General features: G+C 45.1%; 1 protein-coding gene across 1 annotated transcript in view; it reads left to right on the top strand.

The window, feature by feature from the left end:
- Window positions 1-4,166: 4,166 nt before the first annotated feature.
- The window catches only part of PLEKHH1 (pleckstrin homology, MyTH4 and FERM domain containing H1), a 49,057-nt gene continuing 33,880 nt past the window's right edge, over window positions 4,167-19,343 (top strand). Inside the window, exons 1-4 of the mRNA XM_035327966.1 lie at window positions 4,167-4,238; window positions 10,351-10,522; window positions 15,919-15,981; window positions 18,742-18,891. Coding sequence (XP_035183857.1) covers window positions 10,397-10,522; window positions 15,919-15,981; window positions 18,742-18,891 — 339 coding nt within the window. The 5' untranslated portion in view covers window positions 4,167-4,238; window positions 10,351-10,396. The remainder of the gene's footprint in view (window positions 4,239-10,350; window positions 10,523-15,918; window positions 15,982-18,741; window positions 18,892-19,343) is intronic.

Genomic DNA, 19,343 nt, shown 5'->3' with positions numbered 1-19,343 from the left:
ACTGGGGCTGCAGAAGTAGGAGGTCCAACTCTCCAGGGCTCGCCTTGATTCATCCTAGCACCTTGTCCCAGCTCCATTCCCTGCTCTTTCTATACCTCCTTTTCCTTGGCAGGCCTCCCATCCTTGGGGCAGCAACATTCAGGGTTCTAAGTGTTGCTGAGCCAGCTCTGTTAGGGTACTTACAGCATCTGAGCTTGATACAGTTGTCCTGTGAGATACATCATCGATGGCCTCACCTGCACAGCATTAACCTCTGTAGTCTGTGGACTCGGAAAGATTCAAAGAGCACTGTGGTATGTGAGAACCTTATGGGCTGCATACCAGCCAATACCAGACATGAAAGACCACACAAAACAAATACACTTGCAAGGACTGTCTTCCTCCTCCTCAGCCTGAAGACTCCCATGTGCTGTCCTCCTCTCTTCTCCTGTCTGCAATAGCAACTTGACATGGACACACAGGCATGCTGACAACAACCCCAGATTTACTTTTTAAACTCCATTCATCTAATCTGTGATCTAGATAAAACTACAAGGATAAAAGCACAAGGAAACATTAATTATTGTGAAAGATGTTAAATCTGTGTTTTTTATAGAAGAGAAAGGCTTTTTTTTTTCTCCGCGGCTACTTAAATGATAGTTGATGTCTTAATCTAACAGAAAAAGACCCAATGAAACCTGATACTTAGAAGCTGAAATTGGAGAAACACAGAGATGAAACAAGACATTAGCTATTAATACTGAGATTAAACACTGGAGTTACCCCTGGGATGACTCCCTGAGGATAATGGGAATTCTCCTTTATTTTGCTCTCTGCCAGTCAGGACTGCGTATACAAAACATATGCTCTTGCTCAAGCAGGAGTTCTGGCTCGACTAGTACACACAAAGGCCTTTATGTCCCGTGTGTGAGGTGTGACGAGATGACCATAATACAATCAAACCCAGCTGATACAGTACTGGAAGGCAATGGCTTCCTGGCCCTCCCACTGGGTCCTCCCACAAGCAACTGGTTAATGAGGTGAGGTGATCCACAGCTGCCAGTCTTCTTCTGCTGCATGAGCTTGTCATTGCTGATTAGAAGAGAAGCAAAGCAGAGGTTTGCAGGTCTGTGTTGCATCTGTCAGCACACTGCAAGCCCACAAGAAACAGAGAAAGAGATCTAGGCACAAAGGCCATTTCCAATTTCTCTAAGCCCTAACGTGGGTGGAATTTAGAGAACTACTATCTGAAGCCTAAGTTCCCAATGGAGAGGAACAAGTCCCTCAGACAGGTGTTTCACGGCACTGGCTTGGTTTTGTGCAAGTTTTCCTCACATAGGACGGAGCCTTCAGTGGGGCTCCCACATGGACTGGGTCTGGCTGGTGTCTTTGCCCCTTTGGTAAGTTTTCAGCAGCGCTGTGTCTGGAACGTAATGCTGTCTCCTGCCTGCAGGACTATAACAACTTCACTTTCTAGAGACAGAGTTTTTTCTGCTCTTATCTTCTGACAACTAGTTCTCTTGTATCTTTTTGCCCTTCTATTTAGGTATCTCAGATAAGGTGCTCTTAACAAAGCAGTCCGTGCTTGTTGTGTGATAACAATAGCCTAACAGTGCCAAGCTAGTTCCCTTGGACTTGCCAGAGAGTTTGTTTTGTCAATAAGGTAGTTGCTGTTTATAGTAAATGTTACTTTATTTTTAGTTTTATTTTTTTGATTAATGATTTGTCTGCAAATTTTGAAGACCTAATTTAGAGTTCTAGAGTAGACATATTAAAGATAACTGCTGAGGGAACTCACTTGGGAACTGTGCGATACTGCTGTCTGTTCTTAGGACCTCCTCTCTCTGAAGTCAAAACAATTTTTCTATTTGCATTATCTAAAAGAAGGCACATTTCTAATAAATATTTTCCAATAATAATTTAGTTAAATTATTTAACAGACGTGACAGCAGGTGTAAGGAGGCACAGCATTGTAGAATATTTGCATTAAAGAAATGGCAGCACACAGATCTGTGAGTGCTGATGTGGTTCTGGGACTCCAGGAGTTAAAGCAAGGTGTGTGCAGGCAGTTCTTGGGGAGGTACTTTGTATAAAGTTCAGTGGCTGAGGAATGTCCTGGCAGTCAAGCTTCAATGCCTGGGAAAAACTCAAGGCTGGATTGACATTTCAGGCAGTGATACAATCCTGTTGGCTTTGCTGGTGCAAATGAGAGAACTTGACCAGTGACTTTAAAGGAAGAATAAAAATGCCTCATAAAATTCAGATTAAGGAACACCGGTTGCATGTGTGGCTGAAGGAAATCAGGAACAGTATAGGGAAGATGAAGGGAATAACTCATTTCCCCATTTTGTCTTTGGTCAGCCTCAGTTCAGGAGGGGACTTTGTGAAGCCTGAAGCTACTTTTTGCCCTGCCGAAATACCTATAGAGAGCCACAAGTCATGTTGGTTCTGGTTATTTATTACAATTCTTTGGGAGTAATAATTAATACAGGCACACACAAAACTTGCAGATTTCAGGCAAATGGAATCCCTTATACTGGGAATTGTTGGAGAAATCTCTCTGTGTGACACTGTGACAGCAGCCAGCACCATCTCTGTCTGCCCCTGCTCAGCTGGCCAAATGGGATGTCTCCTTGCCAGATGCCTGTTTCTTTTCAGTTCTCTGCCTGCCTCCACTTGGCTCTCTGGCCATCTCTGTGTAGTGCTATCCTGCTCTCTGACTGAAGCAGCTCAGCAATGCATGCTTTGTCTTGTAGCTGGAAGGGAAAAGCAACTTCATTCAGCCAAAATCCCATGAAACTGGAAATGGATGAGAAATCTCAGGCAAAACAATCTTGAGGGAACTGCAAGGCCCACTGAATCTTTGGAAATCTGACTGCTTATTTGGATAATGAGGCATCTCCTCTGAGAAGAGCTTCACAGAGAAAATTGTAAAGTATCTTCGGCAGAAGTCATGCACCTGATGATGGAATAAGTAACAAGATACTGAATCTGAATGAATTACGTTTTGCTTTGAAACATGCTGGTCTAAGGCTCAAAGCCCTGGAAGCGTTTGGCCCTGAAGCCTCCATTTAGCTGGGGTCTTCCACACACCCGCCTGAGGCTCGGGCAGAGGAGGCAATGAGCTGCCTGCGGCAGAGGGCGGCAGCAGGCCTGTGCACTCCCCCACAGGCCGGCCTTCCTTGTTAGCCCTGTTGCCAGCTCAACGTGAGAAACATGCAGTATGTGTTCCTCTAAGTCAGTATGTATTCCTGTAAGGGAATGCTAAATGTATAGCAGCTCAGTAAGTGGTCGCCCTATTACTGAATAAAGTATTTGATGTGCTGGCAGCTCTTGTTAGAAATGCTTGAAGCTACAGGCTGGCGCGTTTGAGCCATTTTGTGTGAGAGGTGGCCCAAGTATATGGTGAGGATTGTGTTTCTAGCTGGGAAACACTTATGACACTTAATTTTCATCTCTATCCCAGATTTTCATCTCTATCCCAGCACCGATCTGTGCCCTGGAGCTGCCTACGGCTCACAGAGGGTCTCTGGCAGGGCCTGGGGTGCTCCACCTGCCCACTGCGCTCTGCAGGGGGTGAAGGCAGCGTACTGCTGTGGGGGCCCAGATGCCAGCTCCCCACCTGGCCACTCCTGTGAGTGTGGCCAAAAGCATCTGTGGGTGACCCTGGCTTGCTGCACCCACAGAAAACGCTGCTGCACCCCTGGGCTGAGGACACCGGCTCTGAAATCATGGAGATGACTGCAGTGGGAACCCTAGACGTGCAGGGCCCAACCCTGGGGACGAGGAGGGTGCCTGCAGCCCCCCGGGCAGCGCCCGCCACCTCGTGCCGCCGCCCTCAGGCGCCTGGCACAAGATGGCCGCCCCGCGGCATCTGTCCCGCCTGACGGGGCGGCCGCGGGCAGCCCCTGGGAGCCGCCCCAGCAGCACCGAGCCGCTCCCCGCAGCCCGGCCCCACCAGCAGCCCCGAGGACCGCGGGCTGGGCGCGGAGGGCGTCCCCGGTCAAGGACAGGGAGCGGGCGCGGCTCCTCCCTGCAGGGGCCACCGCCGGCACCGGGGGCAGGGCGCCGTCCGCCCCACCTGCCCGGCCGCCGCTCCCGAGAAGGGGTTAAGGGCCCGGGGCGGGTGATGTCAGTTCCTGCGCTCCCCGGGAGGGCCGGCTCTGACATCCGAGCCGGGCTGTCCCGCCCGCACAGGCGGGCGAGGTGCTGAACCGCACCGGAGCCGCGACGGGCACCTGCCTGCACCCAGCCCCGCGGTGAGCTCGGCGCGGGGGGACGGCGGCGGTCGGTGCGGGGCTGGCCCGGGGGGTGCATGCGGGGAGGGAACGGCGGTGCGGGAGGGACGGGCAGCCCGGGGGTAAGGGTGTCCGTCTGCCCGTCCTGCGGTCCCCTGGGTCCGACTGGTGAGCCGCGGCGTGCGGGGCGACGCCTCGGGAGGCAGCGTGCTGCAACCGTGAGCCCTCCGCCTGCCTTCTGGTCAAGCCACCTGCGCTCACGCAGAGGGATTTGATTTTACTTTTTATTTTTTTGCTTCCCGGTGCCCAGCCCACCCTGCCGCCCAAACTTCCCCGTGCTCCGCGCATCCCGAGCCGCGAGCCTGGGAGGGGGAAAGAAAAAACTCCGTGGCCGGACAAACCCGGTGGCGCCGGGGTTACAAAGCCGGGGGGTGAAGGTGGTCGTGAGGGGGGAAGGAGGCGCCGGGGGTGGCTGACGGCACGGCTCTGCGTGCAGGGCCCGGCCCGGCCCGGCGGGCTGTGCCCGGCAGGTGCTGGCAGCAACGCCCCGCTCCCTGCGTCCTCCGCGCTGGAGCGGCGTGGGGGAAATAAGGGAAAAAAAGTGACTTTCTGCTATGCGATTTATCCGGTGTGGGATTTAACTTCATCAGAGCTGCACCTTGGGCACTCCAAGTAAATACATTCACGTATCTCTTGGATACAGCGTTTGGAGCCAGAGCTGTCGCTCTTCATTGAAACCTACTTACATGTCAAAACCAGAAGTCTTACACCTGCCTTTAGTGGTTGGTCCCATCTCGTTTTTTGTTCCCCCACAAAATTCTAAGGATTTAACAGCTCCCGTTATCTTCACAGGAAGCTGTCTGCTATCTAACGCTCAGAAAATCAGGCTGCTCTTCAGGGCGTGTCTGGCTGCATTCATGAATCAGGTTCGGCTGATCTCAGCTTTTCTGAGTTGTGGCTGCTTTTTTTTCACATGTCCCTAAAGAAATACCGCACCTGAAAGTATGTTTCTTGACTTCTTTGTATTCCAAAGGAGGAGGAGAGAGAGAAAAAAAACAACAACAACAAAAAAACAACTGTTGAATCAGTTTTATAGCAATACAAATACCGTTTATATAACTGTATAAATTGCTTAAAAAGCAAATTACGTAAAAATATCCAAAAACTTAATCAAGATGGTTAAGAATCATGGGGGTGGGAGGGTGGTGGTTGTAAAATGGCAAGTCCTAGGGATAACACCAGGCGCAAGGATTTAGTCAGTCTGACAAATCAAAGTTGAGGTTTTAATTCATAAAGTATAGATGGACTGCTTCTGCTTAGGAGATGAGGAGGGGAGGAACGATGCGTTTAACAGCCACCGAGAATTCAGAATAAGCTTGAAGGACAGTTGCAATTTAGGGGGTGAAGGTGAATGTGAGATGTTAAGCATTGCTTCAGGACGATACAGCATCTTTCTCTGAAAAGGTGCATTTTTGCTAGAGAGAGAACCTTAAATCGAATCTGTGGCCTTCAGAAATCATTTGATATGATGACACATTAGGAAATGATTAGCTTAAGTAGAGGAAATGGGGATTAATAGAACAATAAGATAAGCAAAGAACTGACAAAAGAGAATGTGACACCACTATACCGGGGAGGGTCTGTTAGAAGGTGTTTTACTAGAAGAGTCGAATTACTCAGGGGATCAGTAAAAGATGGGATAAACTCTAATGTCATACAGTAAAATCACCTATTAGAAGTAGTAACGAAATATGCACAAAACCTGGGAGACCAGTGTTTAGAAACAGCAGGGGACAGAAAGATATGAATATACTAATTGACCGTAGGATAACCATGGACCTCTTAAATTCCACAGTGGACTGTACTGTGGAGATCCTTGATCTTGTGGAAGTCTGGCACAGACCTGTACTTTATTAATCTGTTCCAGGATTACTGTAGCGGGCCCCCATGTGTTCCCACGTCTGGCACTTGGAAGGCAAAGCCAGCTCAGACTCCTTTGCTCCAGTAGGGTTGGCTTGTCTACAAATGTCGACCACCAGTGCAGTGTGGCTGTAAAAAAGGCAAAGGCAATCAGGTGTGATATTCCCTAGGAGAGTGAAAAGTACCAATACACAGGGCGTGGAGGCTGCACGCTGCCCTCCAGCTGCGATTGTGGTCACCTGTGTCTGTGGAGGGGTGTGAGAAAGAAACTGCAGCTCTTTCATATTATGTGTGCTAAAGTGGGAACAGGTGCAGAGGGAGAGGAGTAAGCTTTCCTTCAGAGCCTAGAAGAGCTCCTTATATCTAGTCTTGCAAAATGAGGTCTCTAAGGTGGAGCTTTTGATATCTATAAATACACCAAGGGGTAAACAAGGGGGGGAACTAGTTAAGCTGAAGGGCAATACTTTGCAAGAATGAACAGATGCAAGCTGGTTCTGATTATAGTTATGCTGGTAATTAGAAGGCGGCTCATCAGAGCGATGAGGTTCTAGAACAACAGGAATAGTGGGAGCAAAGATGGCTGCATTCATTTACGAAAGGGATTATATGATGCAGTTGCCAGCAGTGAAAGGGAACTAGACTTACTGATGTGGGACTTCCATCCCAGTCCTGGACTTCTCAGAACTGGGTATTTTAGTTTCCTCAAGCGATGGACTGTCTGAGGAAGTTACTCTTGCTCTGGCATGATCTGTGTGATAAATTAGGTTACTCGACTATATGTCCTCTTTATGAATAAAGAGTTAAAATCCTTTTATGCCCGTATGTAAAAAAAAAATAAAATAAAGAAATAAAATATTTAAGAGCTGAAGTATTACATCCAGAACATAGCTACCTGTAAACATACTTAGTGTTGTAGCATCCTTCCACAACTAGTGCTCTTCTTTTGCCTTGAGAATGGGTGATATCACTACCTGAGACTGAAACCCTGTGAAGTGTTCCTAAGATAGCCTGGTTAAATGCCTGGCAAGGAACTAGGGCAAGAGATTTTATTGATGTGCTGGACTGGACTGTGGAAAGGCTGGCTTGTGTTTCAATAAAGCTGTAGGTGTGCTGGTTGGAGAATGCTGGTCTTCCTTCCTATCACAGAGTTCTTTCAGCCATGCAGTACTGAACAAGTCTGCCTTCTCTTTGTTTTCAGCCCCTCTTGTGAGCTAGAACAGTTTCACAAATCGTTGGAAAGGCAGGCAACCGGTTGCCTGGAAAACTTTCTATTACTGAACAAGGCAACCTGTATACAAAATAACTCATCGCTGATGTTTGTAGCTAAGGGGTATAGTATGTCTCCCTGTATTCAGATACATGCTTGCTGTTCTGAGTTAAGTGGCCTGCTGTATTATGTAAACTTACACTATTATGTGTACTTAGGGTAACCTGAAGCTCAGCTCTCCTACCTGCAAAATACGAGCCAGGTGTTCTGGAGCGCACACATGACCAGAGGGACATCTAAAGCTTTCTCGCCCTGCAGAGGCGCAGGCGGTGAGGCTGAGTGACTTCACCGTTGTCTCCCAAGTCTTGGCCTGTTACTTTGGCCCCAGTTCAGGAAAGAGTTTGCATGTGAGCATGTGCAAAGTCCTCAAGTATGGATTTCAGTGCTGTGATGAAGCTGATGAACTAATAACTGTTTTGGCTTCGCAAACGTTTGTTATTGTAGGGCTGTACAACTGGCTGCGGGACTGCACACGTTCAGTTGGTGTTATAATCTGTGAGTGCTCACCAGCTCCTGAATTTGGTGAAGGACACGTATTATGTGCATCCTGCATGTCTTTTAAAATGAGCCCTGTGTCTGAAACTTCTAAACAGTTACTGAGTAAGAAAATAAAAACAACTCCAAAAGCCACAGCTTCTTCCACTTTGTGGAGTTATATATATCGCTGTCTGCAAGGACTTCAGCAGGCCTGCATGTTTGGTATTCAGACCTAGCTTGTTCCCAGCTGGGATCTCTGCATGTTTTAATAAAGTGATACAATGGAGGATGACAGACACTGGAAGAGTATCTGGTGGCAGGGGGCACTGGGCTAAACTGAAATATTTAGCTAGCTGCAGTAAAAATAAACCTCAGAGCATGGAGATTGTGCTTTCTAGCTCTTCCCGGGTTGTGTTACAATAAGGTAAGCTGAAGTGAGGAAACTGCAGTGCACTGCATGTGTATGTTTTAGTCTGTTTGAAGACAGCCAGATGATGCTTGTAGTCATGAAAATCTGCTCTCTGTGGCACAGGTGGAGCAGGTATAGAAAAGGTGGAGCTGGATGTATGAGCGTTAGTTCATAGTTCTCAGGTTTTCCTGCTGGCAAAATTGTTCTAGAAATGTCCTTAGTGGAAAGGAGCATGAAAGGGCTGTAAACTTAAGGGAAAAAACAGTTTCCAGGTTTTCCATTGTCATTAATTTTATAAGACTTGCCCTAGCTCAATGCAATAGGTCCTTTCCATCTGCTATTTCTGGAATTCAGTGTTAAATGTGTTCCTGGAGGGTGAAGTGGGAACATGTCAGCATGTAGAGGGATAATCTTAGTTGAATGTGTCCTGAGTAACTGTCCAGTGCTTCCAATGCAAAAGACTTTCTCTATTCTACTCTGTGCAGTGCTTGAGTACCTCTGAGACGGAGCTGATTGAGACAGAGAGGCTGTTACTCTTCAGGATGCTTGGCCCACTGTGTTTTGCCCTCTTCAGTTAGTTTGTAACCTCTTAATGAAAGATAACTTCTGCCCAAGGCAGCGCTAGGATTAGTCAAGAAACAAATCTGTTCTCTCTTGTCCCTTCCCCCCCTCTCCCTTGAGTTGTGTTTGCACAGCAGCAGATTTTTCTAGATATGATTCAGGGGACTGCCGGGCAACTCTGTTGGAAAGGATTTGGTGGTCCACGCACCCAAACTAGAGAAGACTTTTCCACCATGTAAAAACCACTTGTGTTGTAAAGGTTTTACTTTAAACCGGAGTCTGTATTAGAAGGAGAAAATGTCCAGCTTTCTCGGGGTTCTGGTCATGTAACTGTTTCTTCTGAATTTATTTATCCCTGTCTATAGGCAGGTCCTATAGAGAGCCAACTGTTTTTTCAGATGGAGAGAAGAATTCTTGAGGGCAACCACGAATCACATGCAGCATGTTGTGGGCTAACTGTATCAAGCAGTGAGGGATTTGGAACAAATGAACGGTTACTTCATATATTGCATCTTCTCACAGTCAGTGTGAGATAAGGCACCGGTGTCTCAAATTTGTAATGTATAGGGGACCTGAGCCACACCTAAAGTTTTAGTGACTTGAAAGTTTGCAGCCACAGTGGTATAAAGGAGGCAGGAATGAAAACCCTTCTAGTGCGTGTATATAGGTAGAGGCTGAGCAGGTCTGTAAGGATGGCAAGATGGCTGTTTGTGGAATACACAGTGTGATGCATTAGTAAATTATTTACTCACTTTAAAGGTAAAAGTTTTATTTGAATATTTATCTGTTATCCATTAACTGCTGGCTTATGTATGTTTAAATGCTTGCGTATGCTCATCTGTAACATCCCTGACTTTTAATGTAGTGCCAATGTTAATTTATAATTGTTATTCCAAGGCAAAAACTTGGTAGAATTTCCTGTTGTGAGTTGATTCTAATGGAGTTCTCCCAATAATGCAGTGCCTGTAGAAGGACATGCTGTAGCTGCATGGTAGCGTTGCTGCTCTTTCAGGTTCTAGATGCATGTCCTCTCCCAAATGCAGCTGTACCTGTGAAAGGTATCGCTGTTGTCAGGGGCTCATCTCTGCTCATCAGCTAGAAACCATCATTCTCTCAGTCTGCTGGGAGAATGATGTGGGCACGTACTCCTGAACTCCCTGCATGTAATCACCCCTGTGCTGGCCATTAGCAAGGTCAGCTCACCTGCCTGACTTGACCAGTGCAAATCAGGAAGCTGTCATATGATCCATTCATCTGCTACAGCAGGGAGAAGAGCCACTTCTGGCAGAGGGAAATGCCTGTAACTTGGGATAGTACCTTTAGATGATCTTTAAGGTTCCTTCCAGCCCCAACCATTCTATGATTCTGCTTGCAGAATAAATGGGCTCTGTTACTGGTCCTGTTGACTGGACTGAGGGAGGCTAGGCCCAAGGAATGAAAAGTTTGCCAGTCTAAAAAAAAAAATATATATATTTTTTTTCCATCCCTCTCTTCTCTAGGACTTCCAGAGCACCTCAGGAGATATTCCAAGTGGATAGCTGAACAATGGCTGAACTCACAGTGGAGAATGGCAGCTGCATGGACTGGCAAAAGCGATGCCTTGCGTTGGAGTCCCAGCTCTTCAAATTCCGCTTGCAGGCAAGCAAGATCCGAGAACTGTTAGCTGAGAAGGTGAGGCAGTGATGGCTTCTTCTACTTTGTACTGAGTTATGACATGAAGGCAAAAATACCTAAATGCTGAACCATTGAGTCAAACTGGGATATTCCTGCCACCATGGTGTGAACTGATGTTAGTGAAAGTAAGAATTTGGCCTCGTTCTCTGGAAAGTCACCAGGTATTCTGACTGTACTGAAAACGCTGTGCCAGCAAGATTCTAGACCTCAAGTGAATGAGGCAGCTACAGAGCAAAGATGGGTATTTTTTATAAGAATGGTGGGATTAGGACTTGTCCTCTCATAAGCTTTCTGTTGCCAGACAAGATAGGGTATAGTGTTAGAAGTCTGGACAGTGGTATGTATACTGTTATAACAGCAGGATAATATTGCATATCCAGTCAAAACATTCTGAAACATTCTGGGGATGCTGAAGAGCAGGACTGAGGTGCTCTATGAGATCTAGATGTCAGAAACTTGCATGGCACCTGTCTGGTTTTAGAGGCATCTCCTACCAATCTCTCTTTCAAGTGCATCAGATAAACTTACCTGCAGTCCTAGGAGAGAGGATTGGCAAAAATATGAGGTTTTGGTGTATGTTTTTTTTGTTTGTTTTGTTTTGTTTTTGTTTTTAACTTCCATCGTAGTGTATAGATTTTCTTTACACAATCTTTTGATTTGAACTCAAGCTTTTTCACAAAGCTCTAATTTGCACATAATCTAAGTTTGTAGCTTGTTATGGATTTCTCTGTTTCAAAATGTGACTTACAGTATCAGAGTACGGTTTAAGATTGTTCAGCCATTCAATTACTATTGGAAAGTGAGAACAGTTTCTTTCAGTCACAGGTTGCTGATGAGTTGAAATCTTTGTGATTGACTGCAGTTTGCTGTGAACACTTTTACTTGATAGATGTGTTCTAACTCACTTTTATTCCACTTCAGGTTATGCAGCTTTTATGTGTATGTGCCTGTTTTTTCAGATGTTTTTAAATGAGTTTCTTCAGAGTGGAGCAGTTCTGATCCTTGTTTTCAGTCTAATTACACTTCGACTAATGCTTTATGCTGTATGGGAGACACTTATTCCACCTCTCATTGTTTTAAGAAATGCTGCAATTCTAGCAATTCTGTTCATCTTATCAATGTAGATTTGGAGGTGGACTTTATGGCTATTTTTAATATTCTCCAAGGAAAGCAACATCTGAAATCAGTTTAGATAAAGTAGTGTAAAAATCATTGCACAGCTGTGGTACAGGTCTGGTAAGGACAACTGTGCAGTACTCCACAATGCAGACTCCATAACGCAGGGGATGTAGCTGTGTGCTTTAACTCTGCTCTGAGAAACTTCCTTGCTACTACCTAGCTATCAACCTTCTTTTTGGAGAACAGACTTGCCAGGCCCCTGCTGGAATATCTCTTTGGGGGGGATCTGTGGGCCACAACAGAGAATAAAATTGTCATCAGCTTTAAGGGGGCCCTTGAGGAGGGGGCCCTACTGCAATTAATCCAGCCTTTCAGGCAAAGCGATGTTCCCTTTGTTAAGATTAAGGAGCAGCTTGGTTCAGTGATCAGGTTACTCTGTAACTACTTGTACAGCTCCCTGTTAGGCTTACTTGGAGGGTCAAATTGCTAGCAGGCTTGCAGTTCCCTACTCCAAATGTCATACGGGAAGGAAAAAGCACTCCTGGGGATGTGGACCAGCTCCGGTGTCCTCTCCTGACGCAGGTGGACTCTCGGCCCCAGAGCAGGTGCTCAGCATGTGATGCTCATGCTGAAATGTGGCTGTTGGCCAGTTTCCTGTGCCCTGTATTTCTGACTGCTCTGCAGTGACTTCCTCAGACATCCTCCTCTCCCCTTCTGTCGCCACAGGGCGCTCCAGCAGTCACAGCAATCAGGCTCCTGTCCACGCTGCGTCGCGCTACTTGGACAGGTGGGGATGCAGAACCAAGGAAGATGCATGCTCAGTGTCGTGATGCCAGCTCCAGGGATTTCTGTCATGTTTTGTAGCAACTGTGACTCTATTTTTACTTACTTCCATCAGTGAGAATGAAGAGATTCGGAAGTCTTTGAAATACTGTGTTTCTAGAAGGGTTTTGAGGGAAGGAGGAGAAAATCTTTAAAAATGAGAAATGGGCACAGTCTGAAGCTGGGTTGCCAACCTGTGGTGCCCCTGGTATCCTCTGATATGGTTTACAGCAACAGAAAATTTAAAAAAATAATAATAAATCAAATATGGTTTTACTGGAGAAAGCAAAGAACAATGTTAGCAGTGGTGTGGCACTTGCTCACTAGCCAGTTTATCCGAGGGTTCTGGAAGCTGTGGATCAAAAGCTTCGAAACCTGTTTACTAACTTTAAATCAGTCTTTAACTAATTTTATGATTTCAAGGCAGACTTTACCGTTTTAACCCAAAAAAAGCCCACTCACGTCTGACATTGGTAGTACAATGCATGCTAACACTTTAAATACTTGAGATTTTGAAAATCCGCTTAGACCGAATAATCTGGATCGCTGCTCAGAGCAGGAGGAATGCAAACCGAGGTGGTTTAACTGCCAGTGCCCCAGCTGGCACGGCGTGACCGGCCACGCGTGCGGCCTGGCCTCACCACACAGCAGTGCCGCACGGGCCGGCATGACGGAGAGCCCCGGCCCCAGCCTGTTGGGCCCCTGTGGGGCACAAGGCTCCGTGCGGACCTCAGCAGGGGCCTGGTGTCCTCAGACACAGGGGTTATTTCACTCTGAGGCCCCTCTGTTGGTGAGCGACATAGCAGGCTGTTGCCTTGGCAGCGAGGTGACCTGGCCGCAAGTGAGCGCTTGAAGAGAACAAGAGGAAAGTGAGGCAGAGACATGCCTCAACTTTTTTCCCCTTGGTTTTATTTTGCGTGTTCTGAGTGGTCAGGAGAGGGAAAGCTTGTCTGAATGGCTGATAGGAGGATCTTTTGCTGCTTTTAGAAGGGCCATCTGGGTAACTTTTAACCTGTTTCTGTCTTAATTCAATAAAAATGGACACTTGGAAAAAGCCTCTTTTGTCTCATGCAAGCCTGGCTATACAACTGGGCCTGTTTCTCTCTTTATTCAAGCTGTCTGGGCTAATGTTTGGAAGAAGAGCTGCCTGAATTCATCTTTGCCACTGCATTTTTTTTGTGTGACCTGGGTCAAGTTACTAAGTAGCATTTGTCAAGCTATAAAGCCTTTTGAATGAAAGGACCCATGTAAATACCAAGTATTATTATTAATTCATTGAGGGGTTTGAAAGAGCCTTACAAGCATGGATGTATTAAAACTGAATGTACTCCAGTGAGACAGCTGACACCATGGATGGGTGAAGCAATCACTTTGTGGGTATGAGAAATGCAGTGGTTATTTAACAGTTCATACTAGGGCAACCCAACAATGTAGTACAGGAAGCTAAGAAAAGTGCAAGTTCATTTAAGGCTACAGAGGGAATTAGGGTGACAGAATGTAATTGATTTGCCTGGAACTTTGCCAGACCATCCTGATTACACAAGAAGTTTCATAAGTTTTTAGTGATCAGGAATGGTCCCAACATAACTTATTAGTCCTGGTTCCTGATCAGGACAGAATACCAATGAAAAACAAACTGGCATGAGGAACCTGCTGGAACAACAAGACATTTTTTTTCAGAACAGCACTGTCTTTTTAAAAATAATTTCAGTCATTCATGGAGATCTCCAGCCTTGTGGAGAATCAAGCTGTTATTCTAAGAGGATAGTCAGGGGGATAAATAGATTCATCCAAAATCTGTGTCCTGAACGTAGTCTCTGATGTCAATTCATCAGAAAAATAGCAGAAACTGTTCACTCTGAAGCTACCATCAGAAACAGTCTTTGTTTCAGAAAGTGTTTGCATCTGTCTTTCACCAACATATTTTGCTGCTACCTGTCTGTGGCTGCGACTGTTCAGAGATGAACAGGGAAATTCCTTGGTAGACCGCTTTTCCTAATGGACACAGGAAAATGTTGTGCCCAGACAAGTGCTTTTAAGGTTAGATTGCCTTGATCTCAGCCTCTACCAAGACTCTCAGTGTCTGTTTGGTCAGAACAACTACGGCTTTAGCTGTCTGTGCAATCTGCTGTGGCACCTCTCATCCTCTGCCAAAATGTCCTCAGTGATTTGTGGATTAAGCTCCATAGTCTGTGATGTCCTTGAGTGCTCCACTGGAAAAAATATATCAGATATGTCACGCTAAATGTGGCAATTTGTGATCTTCGTGCGTTGTAGTCAATATAGAATGGCTTTCTTAAGTTATATGATCATTGATGTGTCTTCATTTGTGTACTTTTCTGATATGTTTGTCAATAAGCATCAATCCACTCTTATGATCAAAGTGTGTCTATGAAAAGGAGTCTTGTTGCTACCTAGAGGATAGGAAATGGAAACAAAGGAATACTGACATCTCCTTTCAGGGTGATCAACACAAGATGAATAAGTATTTTCAGAAGTATTGATCTGATTCTCATAGTGTCCTACCTGACTTTCTTGGCTCTGATGCTTAATCTAGAGTCATCAAACGCATCAGTGTAGAGGAGTTCAGTTTCCCTTGCAGTCTTTCTTTTTTTTTTTTTGTTTGTTTGCTTGAGGCATGATTCTTTTGAAGCTTCTTCTACCTCATTCTTTCATAAATAAAACACTAGTAAATGCTCAAAATTCAACAGAGCATTATTAAAATTTTGCAGCTCAATGGCTGAAACTTAGAGTCTCTGAGCTAATATTGCTGGTCTAAAATCTGAGACTCATCAAGGCAGGGCAGGTGGTAGAAGATAACCTTCCTAGCATCAAATGAAATCCTATTGCTAGTTAAAGGAAAAAAAAAAAAAAAAAAAAGGAAAGAAAGACAGGGTTCTTGTACTTGAAGCAATGCTCAGATTAGAAATTGCAGAATTGTCAGTTTGCAAAGCTATTTAAAATGAGAAGAGCAAGAAAACTAACACCAATAATTCTGTCAGGTATGAGCCTGTGATGCTTTTGAAGTGACATCTCAGAACTTGTTTTGAGCTTTCTAAGGTGTATTCATTTTTATCTACTACTGGGAATAAATCCTAGCTGAAATAAAAACAGGAAAGGATGGTGGTCTGTAGACAGGCTTCCTGCAGGGACAGCCCATGGTGTGTAAAATGTAGAAATGGGGTCAAGACTCAGGGACTATTCCCTTGACCCGTGTAATGAATGATGAAGCTTACTAATAAGAAAACAGTTCCGGTAAATTCAGGTTGGGGCAGATGACGGGAAAAGGTCAAAGGCTTTTTTCCTGGTCAAACCTGACTGCTTAACCCAAAAGATGCCAAAGATCTGTGACCAGAAAAAGAAATAGAAGGCTTTAAGTCAAACAACTGAATCTCTTCATGATGTTAATTTCTTCCTTTTCCCTTTCCCTCACTTGTCTTCCGATTCTGAAGATGCAAGAATTGGAACAGAGAGTAATGGAAGCGGAGCAAAGAGCTGAGGATGCAGAGAAACAGGTAAGTGATCATCTTACATGGCTCTGGTACAAGCCCAGCAGGAACTTACTCTTAACCTCTTCCAATTCATTGTACAGAGAGCACTTTGCAGCACTGTGCTATAGGAGTGAAACGCTGGTTTATGGTGGTGAGTGGATATTTCTGGTCATGCTCCCCGGTCTTTGAGCCTGGGCTATGAACAGGTGCCTAAATAGGTTCAATAACTACTGAAAACCAGCACCTTATGTCTGCCTCTCTTTAAAGCCTTACTTTAAAGTCTTCACCTGCTCATCCGTGATTAGCCCACTTGCTTATGGAAAAGGAAGGGGATATTTTACTTCAGGTTAAGGTGCAGAGACAAAACTGTGTGGCAGGCCCTCAGAAAACAAATATATAACCAGTTTCTGCAAAGGAAGCAGGACGTGTCTGCAAAACTAATTGTTTTAGACTTTTTACCAATTACTGTTCTGGTTGAGGGGCCAATGGAGAAGAGCAGTAAGCACAGGATCCATGGCATGTTACTGTAGCCATCTAAAAGTTAGGCATACTATGCAAACCGGTCCTTCTGTGCTCCTTGAATAACAGCTAAAGTGACAGACTTCAACTTGTGAACAAGCTACAAAGAATAATGTACCCTTGGGAAACAGACTGTTGTACAGCCTGCACTGTAAGGAGTATTATAAGTGCAGGAGCCAGGAACTGTCCAAAACGTCTGAGAAAGGCCATCAAAGAGGACTTATGCAGTGAAGGACTGAACAGAATGTTATAAGCAATGGGAAACACATTCCTTTGGAATCGGGAACTTTGATCTGCAGAATGTACTATTCCAAGTCTTCACCAGTTTGGTGAGATATTTTTTTTCTCACCAGCTTAAGGATAGGAACAACACAATGCTGTTGGCCTCTATGCTAGATCAGCAATTGCCAACCAAGAGCAACAATTGTTTTTGAGAGTGGTATCAGTAAGTCTATGTGCAACCAAGACAGGCAAAGGTAATGTCTCTGTGACAGCACTGTGAAGGAGGTTTTATACAAGGTGACACCTCAGTGACAGGAATAGTGTCCTTGATGTGGGAAGATGAAGTGACACCAAGGAGCAGGTGTCAAGTCAAATCCAGATCAGAGAGTGGGTAACAAAGAGAACTTGACTGGGAAGGTGTAGGAGAGGGAACTGAACAGAAGTGGAGGTTGCCATGGTACTTCAGCCATGTATTGGCAGGTCCTAAGGACTAGCAGTCTTCAAAGTTGTAGGGTCTGCCTTTCCAGGAACTTGGTCCCAAGCCAGAGAGGAATGTTGCTAGATGCATGCTTCACTGCTGCCTAGCAGCACAACATGGGACAGCCTAAGGAGAAGGTCCATTCCCTTCCACTAACGAGTGTATTTGCCATGAATGAGAAGCAGCTTACAAAAGGGAGGGCTCCACATCAAGTGTAAAATCCCTTGTTATCTTTCACTCCAGGAGTCTGGGGGATTGGATCTGTTAATTCAGCAGGCTCCCTGTAGCTGCCAACCTCAATTAAAGAAATCACATGTTTGCAGTCCCCACTCTGAGCCTCTAGCACAGTCAGCATTTGGGCATCAGACAGAAAGGAGGGGCCACCTCTTTTTACTATAATCACCCTAAACTCTAATGAAAACACATCTGACTCAGCAGGCTTAGTTTTCTGGTTCAGATGTTGAGCACCTACCTTTCAGATTCAGTATGAGGAAGAGGCAGTTTGCTTCTCTGCCTAATGTAGGCAGACAGGAAGACAAAACAAGACTGCAAGCATGAGGTGTAGGTTGTTCAACAGAGCATGAGTAACTTTCTTGCACAGGCTCTACAAAGTGTCCAGATTATTGCCCATCTCCTGCCTTCCAGGTTCCAAACTCAGGCTAAATTAATGGTATTTAGAACTGGTTTCTTTACAGATTCAGTTTCTCCGGTATATGTTGGAACCAGATATTTTCCTGTTGTCAAATGCTGCATTTAGCAGGTTTGAGTTAAAGTTGCAGAAATCCATTCAAGTTTAGAAGTGAAGTCTTGTAATCCCTTGCGATAGGATGAGGTGATTATAAAAGAGACTGGCATATTGAGAGACATAGATTTTGAAGAAAGCAAAGAGGTTTTCAAAGTCAATTAAAGCTGAAGGGGTCAGCAGCACCTGAATTTTAAAGTACCTTGTCTGTAGTGAAGGAATGCTACTTTGGTGCTTCTCTTGCTGAGACAAACAAGTGGTGGTGCTGACAGGAGCTCAAAGATAGGCAAAGCTTCTATTAAATCTAAAATGGTAACACCTTAGGTCTAGAGAAAATGCTTGTCAGAATGCCAGAAGTTGCCAAAACATTATCTTAAGCTGAGGACTGTAGGAAGAAGGAAGTTGTCTTTTTGGGAGTGTTTCTGGGTGTATGAATGCTTAGTGCTGAATGATGGAAAAAGCTGGCCATGGTATTGCAAAGGAGGAAAATGCATTCTATCTTTCCCAAATGGCTGTATAGGCTATAGTGCCTGCCTGGTCTCTCTGACCAATAACATGCAAATATTTAGCAATCCACAATGTGTTTATCTGTTCATTATTCAATTTGCATCTGTTACTCCTTTAGCAATGCAAATGAATGCTCAATGCTGTGTCCACACATACAAAAATAAACTGTGACTTGAAGTCTTTCTTCCTATCCCTAGTTCTTTTCCTATTCAAAAACACAAGATCCAGAAATACGCTGTCAATCAGGGTCCTACTACTGAACAAGCAGCTTCATGTGCATTATTTGGTTTTGGTCTCCCTCTGATTGTCCTTACAGGTCAGAATTTTGGAAGAGGAGATAAAACTAGCCAACATGAAGACTGGTGAATCAGACAGCACTCTGTACAGGAAATACCAGGAGCTGATGGGTACAGTGCAAGGAAAAGAAGACCTGATTAACAGACTGGAGTCTCAGCTAGCCAAACAGGTAAAGATACCTTCTGTAAGGAGATCTTTAGCTTTCATGAGCTGAAGGGATTCTGTAATGCATGGTTCTAAGGTACAGCTCATGTCTCCATTGCATGTTATCCTCTTACAGCTGATCTGAAGGCAATGATACCCTGCCCAGTGTGAGATTTTCTCCAATTCTCCTTTCAGGCATAAGCCTCTGCTCAGCCTCAGTAGCCCTTGTCTTTTCATTACAGGAGATGGGTCAGTGTCCTTGAAGGACTCGTTAGGTTAGACTTGAGTCAGTAGCGAGACCTTAAATTGTAATGCTGAAAGCTGGTGATGGGATTTCTCTGGCTATATAGATTACTCCACAAATTCATTATGGAATCCATTTCTAACTCATGTGCTGCATCTTGAGAAGCATGTGCTGCATCTTGAGAAGCATGTGCTGCATCTTGGGAAGGGAATGTTCACTTCATGTGCTGCATC

This window comes from Oxyura jamaicensis, chromosome 5 (genome assembly GCF_011077185.1).
Source record: "Oxyura jamaicensis isolate SHBP4307 breed ruddy duck chromosome 5, BPBGC_Ojam_1.0, whole genome shotgun sequence".
NCBI classification, from domain to species: domain Eukaryota; kingdom Metazoa; phylum Chordata; class Aves; order Anseriformes; family Anatidae; genus Oxyura; species Oxyura jamaicensis.
Note: the sequence above shows the minus strand (reverse complement) of the source record. Positions and strands in the feature narration are given on the sequence as shown.